Source organism: Sardina pilchardus, chromosome 2 (genome assembly GCF_963854185.1).
Source record: "Sardina pilchardus chromosome 2, fSarPil1.1, whole genome shotgun sequence".
Classification (NCBI taxonomy): domain Eukaryota; kingdom Metazoa; phylum Chordata; class Actinopteri; order Clupeiformes; family Clupeidae; genus Sardina; species Sardina pilchardus.
Genome location: NC_084995.1, coordinates 6035265 through 6054293, shown reverse-complemented (window position 1 = coordinate 6054293; position 19029 = coordinate 6035265). Strand labels below are relative to the sequence as shown.

General features: G+C 40.1%; 2 protein-coding genes across 10 annotated transcripts in view; one reads left to right on the top strand and one right to left on the bottom strand.

Moving 5' to 3' along the window:
* Nucleotides 1-19029, bottom strand: part of atg9b (autophagy related 9B) — an 839198-nt gene that overhangs the window by 98776 nt on the left and 721393 nt on the right. For 3 of the 6 annotated variants that reach the window (XM_062517342.1, XM_062517343.1, XM_062517338.1), the window contains exon 1: nucleotides 712-1117. The exons of 1 other annotated variant lie outside the window; for it this stretch is intronic. The gene's annotated coding sequence lies outside the window, so the exon portion shown is untranslated. Of the gene's footprint in view, nucleotides 1-116; nucleotides 134-171; nucleotides 276-711; nucleotides 1118-19029 lie in introns of those variants that run through there. 2 more of the 6 variants (XM_062517339.1, XM_062517340.1) reach the window with 2 other exon arrangements.
* Nucleotides 4544-19029, top strand: part of tyw3 (tRNA-yW synthesizing protein 3 homolog (S. cerevisiae)) — a 31477-nt gene continuing 16991 nt past the window's right edge. For 3 of the 4 annotated variants that reach the window (XM_062517345.1, XM_062517348.1, XM_062517347.1), the window contains exons 1-3: nucleotides 4544-5027; nucleotides 15675-15755; nucleotides 16545-16643. In XM_062517345.1, coding sequence (XP_062373329.1) covers nucleotides 4854-5027; nucleotides 15675-15755; nucleotides 16545-16643 — 354 coding nt within the window. In that variant the 5' untranslated portion in view covers nucleotides 4544-4853. The remainder of the gene's footprint in view (nucleotides 5028-15674; nucleotides 15756-16544; nucleotides 16644-19029) is intronic. The other variant, XM_062517346.1, reaches the window with a different exon arrangement.

The window sequence follows — 19029 nt, the reverse complement described above, 5'->3', positions numbered from 1 at the left end:
AAAGAGACCCATTTTTTAACAGTGTATGGGCACAGACAGCTATTGGATGGTGAGGTAATGTTTGCTATATGTGACCAAAAAAAAAAAAATTTAGGTTAGTAAACACGTAAGAATACCTTAAAATACTTGACAACTCTGAAGCAAGCAAACCTCATCAGTCAGCATGCTCACCAGACTAGGAGTATCAGCAAGATTTTGTTTTGTTTTGTTCCGCTTGTTCAAAAAGACTTTAAGGACAAACTTATGCCGCAAAGATATCACAACTAGGCTATACAGTCCCAATGCATGACTATTTTTAGAATTCGCTGCTTGCCTTGATGGCACTCACTGCAAAGCAACAGCAGCTCAAATGACAATCATGGTTGGCGAGTTGGATGACCTTACAGTTATTCTCAAACAAACGACAGCAAACGTTCTTTAGCTGCTATGTTCATTTGGTTTGCAAGTTAGCGAAGATACAGGAAAGTTGACCAGTGTTAGTGATTTTATGACAGCAACACTAATGTTAATAGATGAGATCTCTGTTAAACGTTAACGGTATGAGATAAGAGATAACTTACATCACTGTACCGCTAAGTCAACGTTAGTTTGGTCAATTCATTTGAATGTTGAGAAATGTTAGCTTTAGGTTGAAAGTTAACGTTACATTCACGTTAAGCGAAGTTAACGCAACCTCGACGTAGAAGTTAGCTGCTACTTGTCATCACTTACCTTTGAAACTTGTCTTCGGGATCACCTGGAAACGTTCATTGACGTTACAATTTAACTCAGGATAATGTCTTACGTTATCTGCGTTGGGTTTGGGTAGGCCCAAACTAAGTTAAATTAAAGTTTGCGTTAACGTTACATTACTTAACCTGTTAGTTAAGTGTAAGTCGTTCATAACAATAACTCTTCCCCCTTTGAAGCTAACGTTAACGTTATAACTGATCACGTTAGCCTTCTTGGTCTAATAACGTAGTTACTGTTTAGCTATTTCTAAATACACACGATCTGAATGTAGCGGCAACATTTGGATTATAGCAGCAACTAACGTTGCGTTAGCTTCTAGATGGCTGACTTCAGTCAGACACGTTTTAAAGGAATCCAGTAGCTTCACACATATCAACAAACATAGTAGTGTGAAACCAGCGACAGCAAAGACAATTCCAATATGGCCACCATTCGCGAATCCTTCAAAATAAAAGTCAGAACATATTCATTGCTTTTTCAATTCATGAGGGCGAACATTATTAATTTAAAACTGTAGCTGCTATTGTGTTAACAAAAGTAAGGTAAAGTTAGAAAAATAATTAAATAAGACATTAAAATGGAAAATACACCTTAGAATGTTTAGAAGGTATTTTTGAATGTGCCTATATCTATCTAGTGTTAAATTAAAACTGCGTGGCTGATAAAACTATAAAGTTGTGCTTATGTAAAAGGTGGGTTTATAACATGTACTTTAATATTGCAGATATCTATACCAAATCTGCCTTTGTGGGTACCAGGCCATACTAAGTGTGTACCGAGTCACATAATTGGCCTGCCATGGACACACACTGTTGAACATCAAATTGTGTGGCTGTGAAAACAATAAGTTGTGCATATGTAAAACGGGGGTGAAATGGAATCCTTAGAAGGTCTACTTTCAGAAAATATAAAGATGTTTATACCAAATTCGCCTTTCTGGGTACCAGGCCATACCAAATGTGTACCGAGTCACATAAAAGGCCTGCCATTGACATACACTGTTGAACTTCAAATTTTGTGGCTGTGAAAACAATAAGTTGTGCATATGTAAAAGAGGGGTGAAATGGAATCCTTAGAAGGTCTACTTTCAGAAAATATATAGATATTTATACTTAATTCACCTTTGTGGGTACCAGGCCATACTAAGTGTGTGCCGAGTCACATACTAAGCGTTACTTTGACACACACTGTTGAACTTCAAATTGTGTGGCTGTGAAAACAATAAGTTGTGCATATGTAAAGGGGGGTGAAATGGAATCCTTAGAAGGTCTACTTTCCGAAAATATATACCCACAAAGGAGAATTTGGTATAAACATCTATATATTTTCTGAAAGTAGACCTCATAAGGATTCCATTTCACCCCCCTTTTATGTTTTACGTATGCACAACTGTAAAGCTACGTTTCGACCGAGTAGTACGGTACAGTTCGGTTCAGTACATTAGGTTTTGGTACGGAACGTTTTGGTACAGTTCGGTCCGCTTTGTGTACCCACTGCAAAAGGCACTACTGTATGACAGGCGGGATAGCAGTTGTTCCGTTTTGTCTACCCAACGCATGTTTGCAAATGTAGGCCTATGCAAAGGGATATTTGTGTTCATACCATCTTAAATCGTTTCACCATCATATCATCTTAAATCGTTTCAAAAACAAGGATTAGGCAGTCTGCCTATGCTGTTTGCATGGATATAGTTGCAGGAATCAATCGTATGTTAAATATCGTTGCTAGCTTCGTATGGTTTCACTGCAGGGACCACACACATTGCACGACTGCTCATGAATCGGTGGCACCAAACTAAAACGTATGTCCAGATTGGGGAAACGTTTAGTTTATTTTGAATAGATACGTTCACTCAATTTAAAGGCAAATGATAACCACAACTGAATAACAATATCCTGCCCTTTTTTGCTAGCACTGGAGGGAAAATTTCTTACCTTGCTTGAAAGCTAGCCAGCTAAACTGACGGCCAGTCTAGCTGTTCTTCTCTCCTGCTTTCTAGTTGTCCACAGAGAAAAATCCTCAGATATCCAGTAAACGTCATGCTGTCTTTCAGAGTTAATCCAAGTGTGCTGTAAACTTAGTTAAGATAACTTGTAGCCTATGCCTAATTTAGAAACACAGTGGGCTAATTACTAACTCCTGCTAACTAGCGTCTACGACCAACACGTCGTCATTTTGCCAAACGAAATAAATAGATGTAATCCTAGCGACCAGTAGCGTAGTTAACACGTTGTCATTTGCCAAACGAAATAAATAGATGTAATCCAGATAGGCCCAGGCTACTGTAGCTCCCGTTGATATGCTTGATAGCCAGTCAAAACAGTTCGCTGAAGGATCTGTGGTAGGCAGCTTGGATGCACTGCTAGCACGTCCACTCTTTCAGGCAATATACCTAGGCACATATTTTTGTTTATTCATGTAGGCTGACTGCCTGTCACGTTCAAGCCTGAGGAACAAATAGCACTGTTTAGGACCGATAATAGAAGCTGTTCCCTGCAGCGTTATCTAAAGCCTACGTAAATCCAGCCTGAAAATCTTCAAACTCTAAGCTTTAATGGTCAAGCGTCATCAAGACGTGGCGTTAACTAAATAATCAGTGTCACAGTATCTTACTTGAGGTCTAGGAAGTCGATCACCTTGCACCAGGTCATTTAAAATACTCAATGAAGCAAACTTTGATTCAATCTCACGTGTGTCGCTATTGGACTCCGCTAATTTTTGACTCCCAAAATGGCGGCGTTAATATCTATATGCTGGTTGTTATGGGAACAGTGAGGAATAGTGACGCGCCCGGAATCCTCAATACCGTACCACAAACTGGTACCTCAACAGAAGGGTCCCCTAAAACAGTACGGTTCGGTACGCTTATTTAGGTACGCTTTAGAACTTCTCACAATCGAAACACAAATAATTGCGGACCGAACTGAACCAAACTGTACCGTACTGCTCGGTGGAAACGAGACTTTTATTGTTTTCACAGCCACACAAATTGAAGTTCAACAGTAGCCCCGTTTACATGGACACTTCTATTCCGATTAGAAACGGAAAAAACAGCTCAATCGGAATAAAAATCGTCATATAAACACCTCAATCGGAATGAAAATCCTGATCCGATCAGAATTGTGATCGGAATAGAAGAGGTGGTGTAGTCCATTCCTATTCCGAATGAACGCTCATGTATACGGTCATTCGGATTGACCGTAATATCTTCCCAATGAAAAGTAGCAAACAACGGCTATTCCGATCAAAGATTCTAAAGCGCTTACAGACGTCTGATCGGAATAGAATGTAGCCCATGTAAACAGACGGCGCAAAAATGTTCAATCGGAATAGTTTAATCGGAATGACAAAAAACTGTCCATGTAAACGTGGCTAGTGTGTCAGACCTATTATTTAACTCGGTTAGGCTACTTTGTATGGCCTGGTACTCACAAAGGCAAATTTGGTATAAATATCTGCACTATTAAAGTACATGTTATAAACCCACCTTTTAAATAAGCACAACTTTATTGTTTTATCAGCCACACAGTTCTAATTCAACACTAGGCAATAAGGTAGATAAGGTAAAAAATACATTCTAAATAGCATTCTAGGTGTATTTTCGATTTAAATGTATTATGTCATTATTTTCTAACTTTACCTTCCGTTTGGTAACACAATACCGTTTTAAATTAAGAATTTTCGCCCACATGTATTGAAAAAGCAATGAATATGTTCGACTTTTCTTTTGAAGGATTCGCGAATGGCGGCCATATTGGAATGTTCTTTACTGTCGCTAGTTTCACACTACAAAGAACTTTTGCACCGACAGTGAAAGAAACACCGACGGACAACAACGCAAGGCAGACAATCAAATTACGGCTATGCTTCAAAATATACTCCCTATAGGCTACACAGCCCGGCCCGACTGTCGAAAAAACCCACTGGCGTGCAGTACTGTAACGACTGTGTGCATATAGGGTCAGCTAGTATGCATTACGTCCAGCCATTTACGCAGCGCGGCATGAAGCCAGCATACTAACAGTCCCCTCGGAACCAGCATGCTGCAACGATGATCTGTTAATTTTAGAGAGACTGTTTAGACATTTTCTAACTATATTCATGTCGCCAAGTTATCGATAATGGACCACGGACATGCATTTACCCAATGGAAGAAGCATTGTTTCAGCAAAGTTGATTTTAGCAAGAAAGGGACAATTGATGACGAAATTTATCCGGTTGTCTGCCTTATAAACGATTCTTCTGACTATTTCACCACAAGCTCTTGTTCGGGGAGAATTATTCTTATTGATGGGGTAAGACAAATCCAAATGTATCCGGTTTAACTTTATATCAGTCGTTCATGTGTTGTATGTCTTTAAAGGGACACTTCACCGATTAGCATTAAGCTTTGTATCTTTAGAAAACCAGTCATGTTTTTGAATGGCCGTGCAGCATTCCCTCAGTTTGCCTTGAGACGGGAGAAATACGGTTTTCAATGTTGGACTTCCTGCTTTCAATGATGTAAAAAATTTACATCATTGAAAGCAGGAAGTCCTATATCTTTGTCGAGTAGATGAAACTACAAACACTTTCCTCATTTTTCCAAGAGGGGGCGCTAGCGGTGGGACTTCACTTGCAGAAACTAAAATATATAGCGGCCATCTTTTTTTGGAAGCTATAGGCTCCCGGTCTGTGGAGAAAGCTGATAAGTAACTACGATTTAATATTAAATACTAATTCATTGAATGCTGATATTGAAACTGATATGGCAAATGGGAATTCTGAAGATCTGGTATGTGAATTTGATGCACGAGATGACCTGTACGAGCTGTAATACAGCACAGGGGCCGGTTTCCCGATAACGTTCACTCTTAGCGAGCTACGAAGACTCCAAAGGTATAACTTACCAAAGTTGTTTACCTTTCTAGTCGTGGTTCCCGAACTATCACTTAGGAGTCTTCTTACGAAAAGCTCCTTACGTCCGACGTATAAGGCACTGTCCACCATGAAGGTGCTGAATTAGGTGACATCGATTGCTCAGAAATCGATTTTTTATTTCACGCGGAGGCTTGACAGACTTAAGAAAGCGTTCTTTGCACCAAAAAACACTGCTTATAATAGCCTATCGCCCCCACAACATTCACGCAACTTCAACGTGGATGAACTTATTAGCACACAATGATAAAAAAGTAGTCTAGAAATTAAATGATCTACGTCCACCAAGTAGGCTATGTTTTCATCTGGGTTTGTTTGTTAGTGTGTTAGTTTGTTTTCCGCATGGATAAAAAGATTCGAACGCTTCATGTTTGAAAGCGTTTGAGTGCTTTTCTAGTTGAAATAGGCTATGTAGACTTTTTTTAAATCACAGCTGATTGACCAACATCCTCATTCAGTATTGTGTGCCTTTGGTTAACATTAAACATGACAGCAAGCCAGCACATTAGGCCTAAACATTGTAGGAAGGTGGGGGGAAGCAAAGAATAAAGCGCTTTTAATTATTTTCAAATGCGTGCACGTTTCATATTTGTATGAAAACATTTCCAGAAACTATTTTCTAAATTAGCATACTTACATAAAATCATTGGCGAACCAAAATAGTGATTTTGTATCATATGAGTTGCATGCGTAACCGAAATTGCTGTAGGGTACAGTGGCGGCGACTAGTGTCGCGAGTCGAAACATTGCTAAGGTGCAGCTAAGAGAGATCTGAGAGTGCTCCAGACCACTCTTACCAACGAACGACGTGCGAAAGACATTCGTAGCAAAGAAGGTTTCGGGAAATGCGTGAGGTACTTAAGGTAGAGCTTAAGATAGAGGTTACGAACTACGTAGCGTTAAGAAGGCTTCGGGAAACCGGCCCCAGAACATCAAGGCCTCCATCAAGGCCTGCAGCAAGCCTGGACGTCGATTAGGATCATTGGCTGTCGATTAGCCTTTGCCTGGGCTAGCTCCGGCTAGCTCAAACTAGAATGGACTAGCTCTCACAAGGTCAGTTATCCTAATGTTATTCACAAGTTATGGCACAAATAGTATTAGCGATACTAATACTTGTTAAAGGTCGGGTATTCTAGCATATTCTGTCAATTTGCGGGACATTTGACATGGAAATATGTTAATTAACGTTTTGTTTTTTTTCGCAATTTTTTCGCTAATTCATTTGAAGACCAGCAACATTGATATGGCCACAAGATTGAGTACAACATAAAACAATGATCGTTTTAATTTTAGAATCGTTATTAATGCCAAAATGTTACATTAATGAGTCCTTCTGTGTACTTGTCTACTTCCTGGTGGGTGCTGGTAAGGCAGTGAAAGGCAGGGAATTCTGGGAGTTGTTGGATTTTATCCACATGACCCAAAAATACATTTTCGGCTTTTTTCTCCCATCTCAGGGGAAAATGAGGGAATGATGCATGACCATTCGAAAATATGACTGGGTTTCTAACAATAAAAAGCTTAATGTAAATGGGTGAAATGCTCCTTTAAAATGTCTTCGCTCTCACGGTCTTTGGTCACCACTGACGGTGGGTTTCCACACAAGTTAAATTTCGCCTCGCGCCCATTGAAAATGAATAGGGAAGCGAAATTCGCTCCGATAGGGTGAAATGAAGCGAATTCGCCTCATGGGGCGAATAAAAGTTGGCGATCTCCGAACTTTATGCAAATTTGAACCGCCCAGAGCAAATCAGAAGCCTGCGTTGTACACAGAGGCGGGAGTAACAAAAAAATCTGAAAACAATGGCGGCGGCCCCGGGGGTCGTAACCTGGTCGTAACTGGAAATATTAAATGTGAATTAAGGTTTCTTGATCACTTTTGATGGTTTATTTTGATACGGTTTATTGTTTATCTGCGACATAAATGTGTTCAGGACACACAGATCATTGTAGTTTAACGTTAGCTCTCGAACGGTAGAGTTAGCTTGTTAGCTTGTTGACCCATTAGAACAGATTGAAAACACGTAGCAACGAGATAGCTAGCACACTGATATTAACTACTATCGTTTTCTGTACAACATGACTTGTTGTCAACATAAAAACATTGAAATGGATTGTTGTGTGTATGCCACTTGAACATACTTGGGCTAAATAAACCACTAAATATAATCTGAAGCACTGGACTGGCTCGCTAACTAACCACTAAGCTAACCTGTTGAGCTACCGTTGACCACCGTTTTCAACGAAGGTATCCTGCCTGTCACTCAGCCAAAACACTAGGTGTGTGATCACACCTCCTGGGCGAAATCTAAGCAGGCGATTTTCGCGTGGTGACAAGCTCTGTGGAAACCCAGCGTAAGGAACACTTCACCGTTAGCCTAGAAATCTAGACGCACCCTAGCGGCCAAAAATATTTTTGTCTAGGGTCGCACCCATAGATATATTGAATGTGTCCAGAAGTCAAGTGTGCACGCTGGATAGTACCTTCTTTCCAGTAGCGTCTTAGTTAGCTTGCTCCTCAGTATGCGTCCCTACCTACATTTGGACAGCTTTAGGCGCGTTCAAGTTCAACTCCAAATGACCTCTTGCAGCAGCAAGAGCTGCCGGTGGCAGCAGGGGAGGGGATACAAACGCTGCTATGAAGTTGTACACTCTCTACTTCCCGTAGTCTAGACTTGGCTAGACTTGACCATGTGACGAATCACGAGGCACGGACCCGCACGGACCCTTATGAGGAGGCATCTAAACACCTGCACATATGTCAGGGATGTCAAAGCCAATTAGGGCAAAGACCTGACGTCATGAAGGCAGGGTCTAGGCTCCGCTGCGCTCCGCAGTACCTCTAGAGCGGCTGCTCCGCTGCTGAGCAGCTGCCTGGCCACGCCTTGCTCCCGCGATAAGTTGAGGCCATGTGATACCGACTGCTGAGTCGAAAACACACCCATCTAGACCATCGTGGACAGATTTTTAACCACGTGCATCTTGTGCTGCGCTTGACTTTCGGACAGTCTATTCTGACGTAATTCCGGAAAATGCACACTGCCCAGCGTGCGTACTGATGTTTCAGACACAGCCATTGACTAGATGTCGCCTTGACTACTGCTGTTCATAGGAAGGAATAGACCTCTGAAGTTCGCCTACAAAAAAGCTGCCATCTTTGAGATTCGGTATCTGCCGATTTTTCCTTTGGGAAAATAACATGGGGATTTTGAATTATCGCACCTGTTAAACTCTCGCGGGGACGATATAGTCTTAAATAAAGACGTTTTCCTGAACAAACTTTTGTCCTCTGCCTTCTTGTGCATACTGTGATCTCCGGTACGTGAAGTCGGCACACTTTCATTTTTGCTACCCCAGAGCTAACTGGCTAACTAACTTAATGGCAAGTTGCATTGGAAGTTAGCTCTGGGGTAGCGAAAATCAAAGTCTGCCGCCTTCGCGTACCGGAGATCACAGATTCCTCTCGAAGGCAGAGGACAAAAGTGTGTTCAGGAAAACACCTGAATTTCCGATTTTGTCATCCCCGCGAGAGTTTAACAGGTGTGATAATTCCACTTTAATACAGGTGTGAAATTCAACTTTTAACCACCCAATAGACTCAAAATGAGAAATGTCAAGATGAGATCTCATGGGGAGGTTCAAAATGATCCTTATTTTGAGCAGTCTGAAGCCTGTGTTTCAGTGGCTTTAAGACACCCTTATACCATGAGCAACATGCATAGTCAAAATAAGGCTGAATTAGAGCACTTGCCAGGGTTAGCATCGCTTTCTTGTCCAGAAAACTTGAAATTCTGGCCAAGAAGCGTACTCTCTGATTAACCTTGGCAAGTACCTTTTGCGCTTGGCCCACTCCAGACAGATGGCAGTCCAGCACACAACCAAGGTAACTAACAGAGTCCTTAACACTACTCTCATGATCTCCAACTAAAAATTTAAAACCAGGGGATCTTTTCAGTTTTATCTTTGATCCAAACAGTATGGCTTCAGTTTTCCCTAAATTAAGTGATAGCCTATTGTCTGACATCCACCTGCTGAAGTTCTTCACAGAGAGTTCTCTCCACTATGCTCTTATCTTTATGTGAGACCAATAATGCTGAATCATCTGCATACAAAAAAAGTTCACATGAGCATACAGACTCAAGGGCATTTATATATAGAAGGAAGAAAACTGGGCCTAAGACACTTCCTTGAGGGACCCCACAATCTATGCTTTGTGGTTCAGATATTGTTCCCCCAATATCTACCACCTGCTTCCTGTCCTTCAAATAAGACCTCACCCATCTGACTGCTAAGTCATTAAATCCGATGGCTTTTAATTTGCGTACCAAAATGCCATGGTCAACGGTATCAAAGGCCTTCTGTAGGTCTAGCATGACCATACCACAAAAATTACCCTTATCTACCTCCCTCCTGATGTAGTCGGTTAGATACAGTAAACAGGTGTCAGTGGAATGTGATTCTGAAAGCCAGACTGAAATTCATAGAGTAGATTTTGTGATGATAAATACTTGTCAATCTGTTCACAAATTATCCCTTCAATTATCTTTGACAGACTACAAAGAATGGAAACAGGTCTATAATTTCCATGATCTAGTTTACTCCCTTTCTTGTAAAGTGGAATCACTCTGGCAAGCTTGAGATCATTTGGAAAATGTCCTTGCATAATAGACAAGTTTATGATATGGGTGATACATGGAGTGATAACCTCAGCAGCATCTTTTAAAAATCTAGATGGAATATTGTCAAAGCCAGTGGCTTTAGAGATATTTAGGTTTTTAAGCCGCTCGAGTACAACTGCCTCTGACACTTTTTCAAAAGAGAAGCCATCTACTTTGACCTCTTGCTGAGAATAAAAGTCAAGGATGTGACTTTCACCATACTGCCCTGACTGGTCAGGTAGCTTTTTCACCAGTTTACTAGCAACTGATGAGAAGTAGTTGTTAAAACTATCTGCCACTGTCCCCTTTTCTGCTGTTACATTATTCCCCAGATCAAGAGTTATGTTACTAGTTTTTGTTTTCAACCTGTTACTGTAGCCAAGCTGCTTGAGGGACTTCCATAGCTTACTTGGATAATTTTTATGTTCCACAATTTTCTCATTGAAATAGGCCTTTTTTAGCCTGACGACGTCATACTCAATTCTTGTCAGAATATGAGTCTGAAACTGCTCCATTCAGCTGCGATTATGGGGCGTGATTCAACTGATACAGGGCGGGGGGATAGCTCTGCACTCATTGGATAGCCCAAACCAAACAGAACAAGTTATTGGCTGTCAGTATCTGCGAAATCTAAGACAATGAAATAGTACATAATTCGGTGTATTTGGCATCCTTTTCGATTTCAAGGTATTAGGAATTTCTGCTTCTTTTTGAATACGAGAAGTAAAATATAGCCTTTCCATTCCATTCAAATAGCTACCAGAGTTAATGCCTCGTAAAAGTAGCCTGACTCTCGCCAGACCCTTGTAGTTCCGCCATGCTCCACCAGAGGCTGAGCTCCACACAAGGGTCTGGACGCGAGGGCAATCCAAACTCGTTCCAGTGATCAAAAAATGAGCAACCAATCAGGAGCGCCGAAGCGAGTGTTTGATTCAAATAACAATGGCGGCACGCAGCGAGGAGTCTTGTGCTGACATTGATTCTGCTATTTCAACCGTTTTGTCGAATCTATCGAGTATTCATTCTTTAAAAGATTAACAGAGAATAGTTTTGAAGACATTTATTGGTGGCAAGGATGTTTTTACTCTTCTTCCGACCGGGTTTGGCAAGAGCTTGAAGAAGCCTAGCACGTCATTCAAGATAACAGGCAAGTGGTTTATCAAATCACATGCGAGGATGTTTTACAAGGACCCGCCTTCATAAATACATCTCCTATCGAGAAGTCCCAGATCCTTGTGTGAAGCAGACAGCGAACTACAGGATCTAGCGAAAGTCAGGTTATTGTAAAAGTAGCAAAATGCTACTATTTTGCCAGAGGGGGGTGCCAAACTTCACTTTTTTATTGTAAATGTTTATTCTGGTGTTACCAAAACACCTGTAACTACATGCATTTATTCTGTGAACGGGGCTTGGTACAATATTAGAACTTTACACACTACATGTCCATATACTTTTCTATTTCCACATAGATTTTCATGATCCTACTACCTACCCCACATAGCATTTCAGTTACATGAAAATGACACAAAATACAAACATGCCTTGTTTTATTGTTATTATTGTCATGGTTATTTGTTGTGGAGACTTCAAATTGTGGGAAAACATTCATTAACTGCCGTATTTCAAGAGGAAATAGTGACTGATACCAAGTGAAAAAGATAAACAGTTTTTTTAATACCATAAATATCACACTTAATGCACGTTTTTCCAAAATCTAGGGCCCTTTCGAGAGTCAAGAGACATTTAGTACAGACTTTAAATTGTTTACACATGCTTATTATGAGTTGATCTTCCACCCTAGAAAATTTGGGGAGGCTAGGGAACACATTTGTCAAGATATTAATGCCCAGACATGGCATGTGTTTTTCAAGCTGTAAAAATGAAAGAATTTCAAGGTCTAAAAAAGATATGAAGACGGATGATTTGCACAGAAATATTTCACAGGCCTTGGTTTTAGGACCCATTGATGATATACACAAAGTTTGAACAAAATCTGAGACGGTGCAGCAACAACCTTTGATTTGACACGGAATGACCCAAAAGGGCTATGGCGGAGAGGTGTTAAAAATGATCTTTTAAAGTATTTTGTATTTAATGAATAAATTAATAACTTCGAATCAGGTCATAATGATATAGAAACCTGAAATTAAAGGATACCATTTGTAAACACTATAGTAGGCTATGTTTTCATTAAAAAGGGCCAGCTTATTAAACATGATGCAGGCACCGGTACCATTATCGGTTCAAATGCGATAGGTACCCAATCCTAATGCCGACAGCAGGCTACATCCTCCTCCTTCTGAACTGACTGCTGTCGGCGCGCCTGTAAAGCAGCATGTTAATCACATTGGAAAAAAAGATATGCTCCTAGCTGCACTAATGTAGGCAAGGCTAATCAATGTTTATTTCCAACAAAATTTGAATGCTTTAAGTTTCACGTAGCCCACCTGTAACATCGAAAGACATCTCTGCTTGCCAATTCGCCACTACCCTACCACTAACATGTAAACCACACAATAGCAATGCGGCATGTTTCATGTTTCTGATAGGCCTTGACAAGCACATTACCAGAGAGGTTTTATTTTCAATTGTCAAAAGTAGTCAAAGCCCATATTAATGCAAATTGTCTCCTCACTAAGTCACACTTGTTTTATATTTCTTTTTTTAGATTTACTTGTATACTGTGTAATGTACCTGGGCTTGAACTTTACAATTATTGCAAGTTGCACTACTTTTTGTATTGGTTTTTATAAAAGATGTTTGTGAAAAAGTTTGTATTTTGACTGCAATTGTCTTAACATTCTGATTTCTCACTTCATTCGAATCATACAGCGCCCTCCATAATTATTGGCACCCCTGGTTAAGATGTGTTCTTTAGCTTCTAATAAATTCATTTTTTTTCCAAATAATATAAGACCACAATGAAAAAAAGCGTAAAATCCAACCTTTAATACAAGTGCATTTATTTAGAAGGAAAAAAATCCCACATTAAGAAATATGTAAAATGTGTGCCACAATTATTGGCACCCCTGATGTTAATGCTTTGTACAACCCCCTTTTGCTAATAAAGCAACACCTAATCTTCTCTTATAATGTTTCACAAGATTAGAGAAAACAGAAAGAGGGATCTTCGACCATTCCTCTTTGCACAAAATCTCCAAATCATCCAGCGACCTGGGTCCTCTCCTCTGCACTCTCCTCTTCAGCTCACCCCACAGGTTTTCAATGGGGTTGAGGTCTGGGAACTGAGATGGCCATGGTAGGAGCTTGATACGGTGTCTGGTGAACCATTTCTGTGTAGACTTGGCCATATGTTTAGGGTCATTATCTTGCTGAAAGACCCAGTGACGACCCATCTTCAGCTTTCGGGCAGAGGCCACCAGATTTTGATTTAAAATGTCCTGGTATTTCAAAGTATTAAAGGGATAATCCGGAGTGAAATGCACTTTAGATCAATTTTTCGGACTATTGGGAGTAAATACGTTGAGTTGACACCAAAATCATGTCATTCGGATGTATTTTGAGAAAGTTCGAGCTCACCGTTTTTAGCCAAAACTCGTTAGCCTGGAGGTGACTCGGGCATGTCATTTCGCCGCTACAAAACGCTATTTTTATACCTCTTCTACTGTTCCAAACAACACTACACTTACGTGGTAGTGAGTAGAGGATCCCTAAAGCCAAACCGAAGTATCCCCACGCCTTTATGTGGTCGGATAGAGAGTCCAGAATGAATTTAATCGAGTCCGTACCTTTCCGGAAATGTTAATAAAGTGTTGTTATAGCGTTGGCAGCTGCAACAGCGACATTTCCGGAAAGGTACTGACTCGATTAAATTCATTCTGGACTCTCTATCCGACCACATAAAGACGTGGGGATACTTCGGTTTGGCTTTAGGGACCCTCTACTCACTACCACGTAAGTGTAGTGTTGTTTGGAACAGTAGAAGAGGTATAAAAATAGCGTTTTGTAGCGGCGAAATGACATGCCCGAGTCACCTCCAGGCTAACGAGTTTTGGCTAAAAACGGTGAGCTCGAACTTTCTCAAAATACATCCGAATGACATGATTTTGGTGTCAACTCAACGTATGTACTCCCAATAGTCCGAAAAATTGATCTAAAGTGCATTTCACTCCGGATTATCCCTTTAATGATGCCATGCACCCTATGGTTCCCAGGCCCTTTGGAAGAGAAACAGGCCCACAGCATCACCGATCCTCCACCATACTTCACAGTGGGCATGAGGTGCTGTTCTTTTTGTGTTTGTTGCCAAAAAGCTCTAACTTTGTCTCATCTGACCAAAGCACACGGTCCCAGTTGAAGGCCCAGTACCGCTCCAGACGTTTGTGCTTATGATTTTGAGTGAGAGGTTTTTTTCCGTGCATGCCTCCCAAACAACTTGTTGGCATGTAGATAGCGCCTAATGGTTGTTTTGGAGACTTTGTGACCCCAAGATGCAACCATTTGATGCAATTCTGTAACAGTGAGTTTTGGAGATTTTTTTTTATTTCTCTTACCATTCTCCTCACTGTGCGTTGTGGCAAAATAAACACACATCCTCTTCAAGGCTTGTTTTCCACTGTTCCAGTTGTTTTAAACTTCTTAACGATTCCTCTGACCATAGATATGGGCAGGTGTGCGAGTGGCTACTCTCTTGTAGCCATTGCCTTACTTGTGAAGGTCGACACACATCTGCCTTACTTGAACAGTGTGTTCCTTTGTCTTTCCCATGTTGAAGAGAGATGGCCTCTCTTGTCACGTCATATTTATAGCCCAGGGAAACAGGATGTTAAGAATTACTAATTAAATGTTCCTACATACTCTGATCGACTTTGTAAACTACTGTAGAAATGACAGAAATACTTTAATTACATTTATTTCCTAGGAATTGTTAGGGGTGCCAATAACTGTGGAACAGGTGATTTTATGAAAAATAATTATTTATTGGTCAGCGATTTTTTTCCCCCACCTTAAAATTCACTTGAGTTGAAGGTTATATTTTTCTACAATTTTCAGTGTGAGAGTCTTCTACAATAAAAACTGAATTTATTTTAAGGCTTTTAACACATCTTAACCAGGGGTGCCAATAATTATGGAGGGCGCTGTAAATGGCTCTATAGGCAGCATCATTTTCTGGGGCCATGTAAACCTGTATTACTACTAGTTTGGAACTATTCTACAAATGTACTCCATGACAGTAAAATAGACCATCCTAAGTCAATCTATTGCAGTAATTCCTCTCTCAACCAGTAGAAAATGCTGTGAATACCTGATTATGCACCCTTTTGAATTTTGAAAAATATCCTGATATACATTTATGGTCATACCACTCAGCACTACTGCAGACTGATATTAGTTTTCTTTGAAAAGCTTTCAGATTGCTCGAAAGTGCAGAAGCAGAATTGCTCTTGGTTGTTTGTTACACACCAGAAATGCGAAGTGGCAGATGTGGTGAGTGAAATGAGCTAAAACATGGGTATTTGTGGCCATTTTAAACAGGTACGCCATGCTGTTGGAAGTGTGAATAAATGCTGCTTCGCCATAGAAATCACTATAAAGGAGTTGGCTCAATGGTTATAAAAGTGTTTATCATGTTTATTTGAATACCGTGAAGTACCGTTTCTACAGCCATCCATGTGTGTTCACTTCTGGCTCCTTGGCTATCAGGGTTGTACAAAATTCTGAATTGAATTGAGAATGACCCCAAAATTCCAATTTAATTCTTGAATTTGAGTTTGAATTTGAATTGAGGTTGGTTAGAATGAATTGCTCTGAATTGCAATTAATTTAATTCCACTTCCTGTAATTCCAATTCAAATTCAATTCAACATCCTGTGGGGTGGAGCCAATTCAAATTCAAATTCAAATTCAAATTCAAATTCATTCACTGAATTGAATTAAATTCTGAAATTCAGAATTTTGCACAAACCTGTTGGCTATCATTTTGGTAATTATACAAGCTATTTGACGTCTTTTGAACACTAAACATATGAGGTGCCAATTGTTGAGTTACTCCAGTTTTTTTGACGTTATTCACTCCTATGAAATATTGCTATATTTTATCCAAAGTAAGGTGAATGTCTCAAAGTTAACTGATGGTCAAATCATCCAAAACTCCAATCTTATGTGCATCTCCAAGTGGTCTGTGACATACAGTAAGCTTGTGTGAAAGACTTATAAAGAAGCAGTTCATGATGATGTCCGATAGAAGCCATCTTCCAATTTGTTTATCTGTCACAGGTTTTGGGGTTACAGAAGGCAAGTGGAAATGCTGTATTCAAGTTTGAGCCATTTGTACTTCATGTGCAGTGCAAGGATATAGAAAGTGCTAAAATACTGGTAAGTTCACCTATATAGATGCGTAAACTTTTAACAAAACAGACCTCCATGTAGATTTTGCTGACAAAACCTTACAGCCTACTTAAAATTGGTAAAGGACATTTAGGCTATTGAGAATTATCAGATTAGGCTACCTTTCTTTCAGATTATAGGATAAGGCTGCATGATTTTACTTAAACTATAGTCTAACCTTTATAAACCTAAAGTTATACACAAAGACGCCCTTTGAGAAAAAATATGACAGTAAAATGTTATCATTTTAGGGTCATTCCACCTCAATTCAACAGATTTTAGAGAAGCTTTCTGCTTGACCATTGCAGATTTGCTTCAAACTTTTACCATCTAAAGACCTGGGTTAATTTAAACTAACTTAGCCAAAATATTAGCTTGATATGCCTAATATATCCAGAGAAAAACATTTTTGAACATGGTACCTTTTGCCACATTTGCGCGCTCATCTGAATCTGCAGCAAAGTTCAGATGTCATATTCTCAAAAAGTATTCATGCTAAAGACTTTTCTGTGAATAATGATTGCTACCTATAGATTGCACATATACATGTGTAAGCTGTATGTGTTGATACTGACTGTCTGTGTTGCAATGTTGTGAAATCAGAAGAAAAATTGCTGATTTTTTTTCAAACCCCCACATTGGGTGCCCCGTTACAGGTACACAATTTATAAACAAAATGTTTGGCAATTGGTTATGTCTCTTTACAGATGTGTTTTAAGCTTTTCACAGTCTGAAAGACTATTTCATACTCTTTCTGGAGATGTGTTCATTTTATTAGTACAGCTTGTCATACCTCTGTTATGGGGAGATGAAATATCATCCAAATTGATTATTTTTCAGTTTTGTGTTACAAAAATTCCATCAGAAATACAATATAGACACCTCTTAATTACTTTTACAAAGACAGCTTAAACACATCTGTAGATAGACATAGTAATTTGCTAAACATTTTGTTCAGAAATTGTGTAATGGGGAACCAAATGTGGGCGTTTGAAAAAATCCACAATTGTTCTTCTGATTTCACAAGATTGTTACACAGACAGTGTCATCAACACATACGAATACAGTGTTTACCTCAGATTCGAAGGCATTGTGTGGTGGTCGCCCCGTGTCGGAGCGGAATATATATCAGGATATATATTATATTATATCCTGATATAAAAAGACAAAAACCTTAATTTCTGATATTCTTAACAGCATACTATGCAGATTATAGCCTAGGCTACTATTCATATACAACTCCACCTCTTTAATTCAGCTGTCTGGTTGAAGCCTCAAAATATGTAAACAAAGTATAGTTGGCTAGCTTAGTCTACTAGTTGGACTGTTCAGTTCAGAAACGTGTGTTTAAGTTTAAGGTAGGCTAATACTTTTTCTCCTTGGGTTGTGTTAGAGTTGGAAAACATTGGTATTGAGATGCAAGAGTTTTAATCAAATCTGTGCAGCATGCTAATTATTTATGCTAACTGGATTTAATAATAATTTAGCTAGTCTTCTATGTGTCATTGCTTTCACGATTGTGACTGTTTTATTTGGATCAAATGTGCATGTCGAGGGGCGGGTGTCCATTGAGTGCGCACGAGAGGGAGAGCAAGAGATAGCGGGCCAAGGCGAGGGGGCCTACTGTTTGGTAAAGTTGCATGTATACTCTACAATGAACTTGCGAAAGATGAATACTTTCACCCGAGCAGCGTCAGGTGCACCATTGCAACATAGATTTTCTTTCAGTCGCACTCTTAAAAAGTCCCTGAGTAGGCAAAGCTTACACGTTTCCAGGGATGATCTCGTTTAAATGGAGACAGACGCGGTGAACACGGGGGGAGGTGTGTGTGTGTGTGTGTGTGTGTGAGAGAAAGAGAGAAAGGACATGTAGAGGGAAAGGAAATGCAGCGAATACGATGACGATGAGTGTTTTTAATAGCGTTAAAGGGACACTTCACCAATTAGCAGTCTCAAACAGTCATGTTTTTTAATGGTCATGCATAGAGATGCACCGATAGATCGGCTGGTGACCGGAATCGGCCGATTTTCACGTGATCGGCCACGACCGGCGACCGGCCGGTCAGTCTGAGACATGCCGATTTTATGCCGGTCAAATGCACTCGCACCTACTTGTAACAACATCACACAGCTGAGTTAGCAAAGTTTGATGAAGCTAGCAAAGGCTAACACCCAGGGCTGGATAAAGCGCTAATGCTGAGTTTTTCTATGCAGTGAACGCGGTGCTTTGTCATATTGCGTGGAATTTACTAAGCTGTCACTTCAGGTTACGTAAACAGCGCACATCACCGCCCGTCCTTGCCGCTAATTGCGCGCTCACAGCTGAACCACAAGCGCTGTCAGCAAGCAGCAACATAGCCACGCCCTCCCAGTG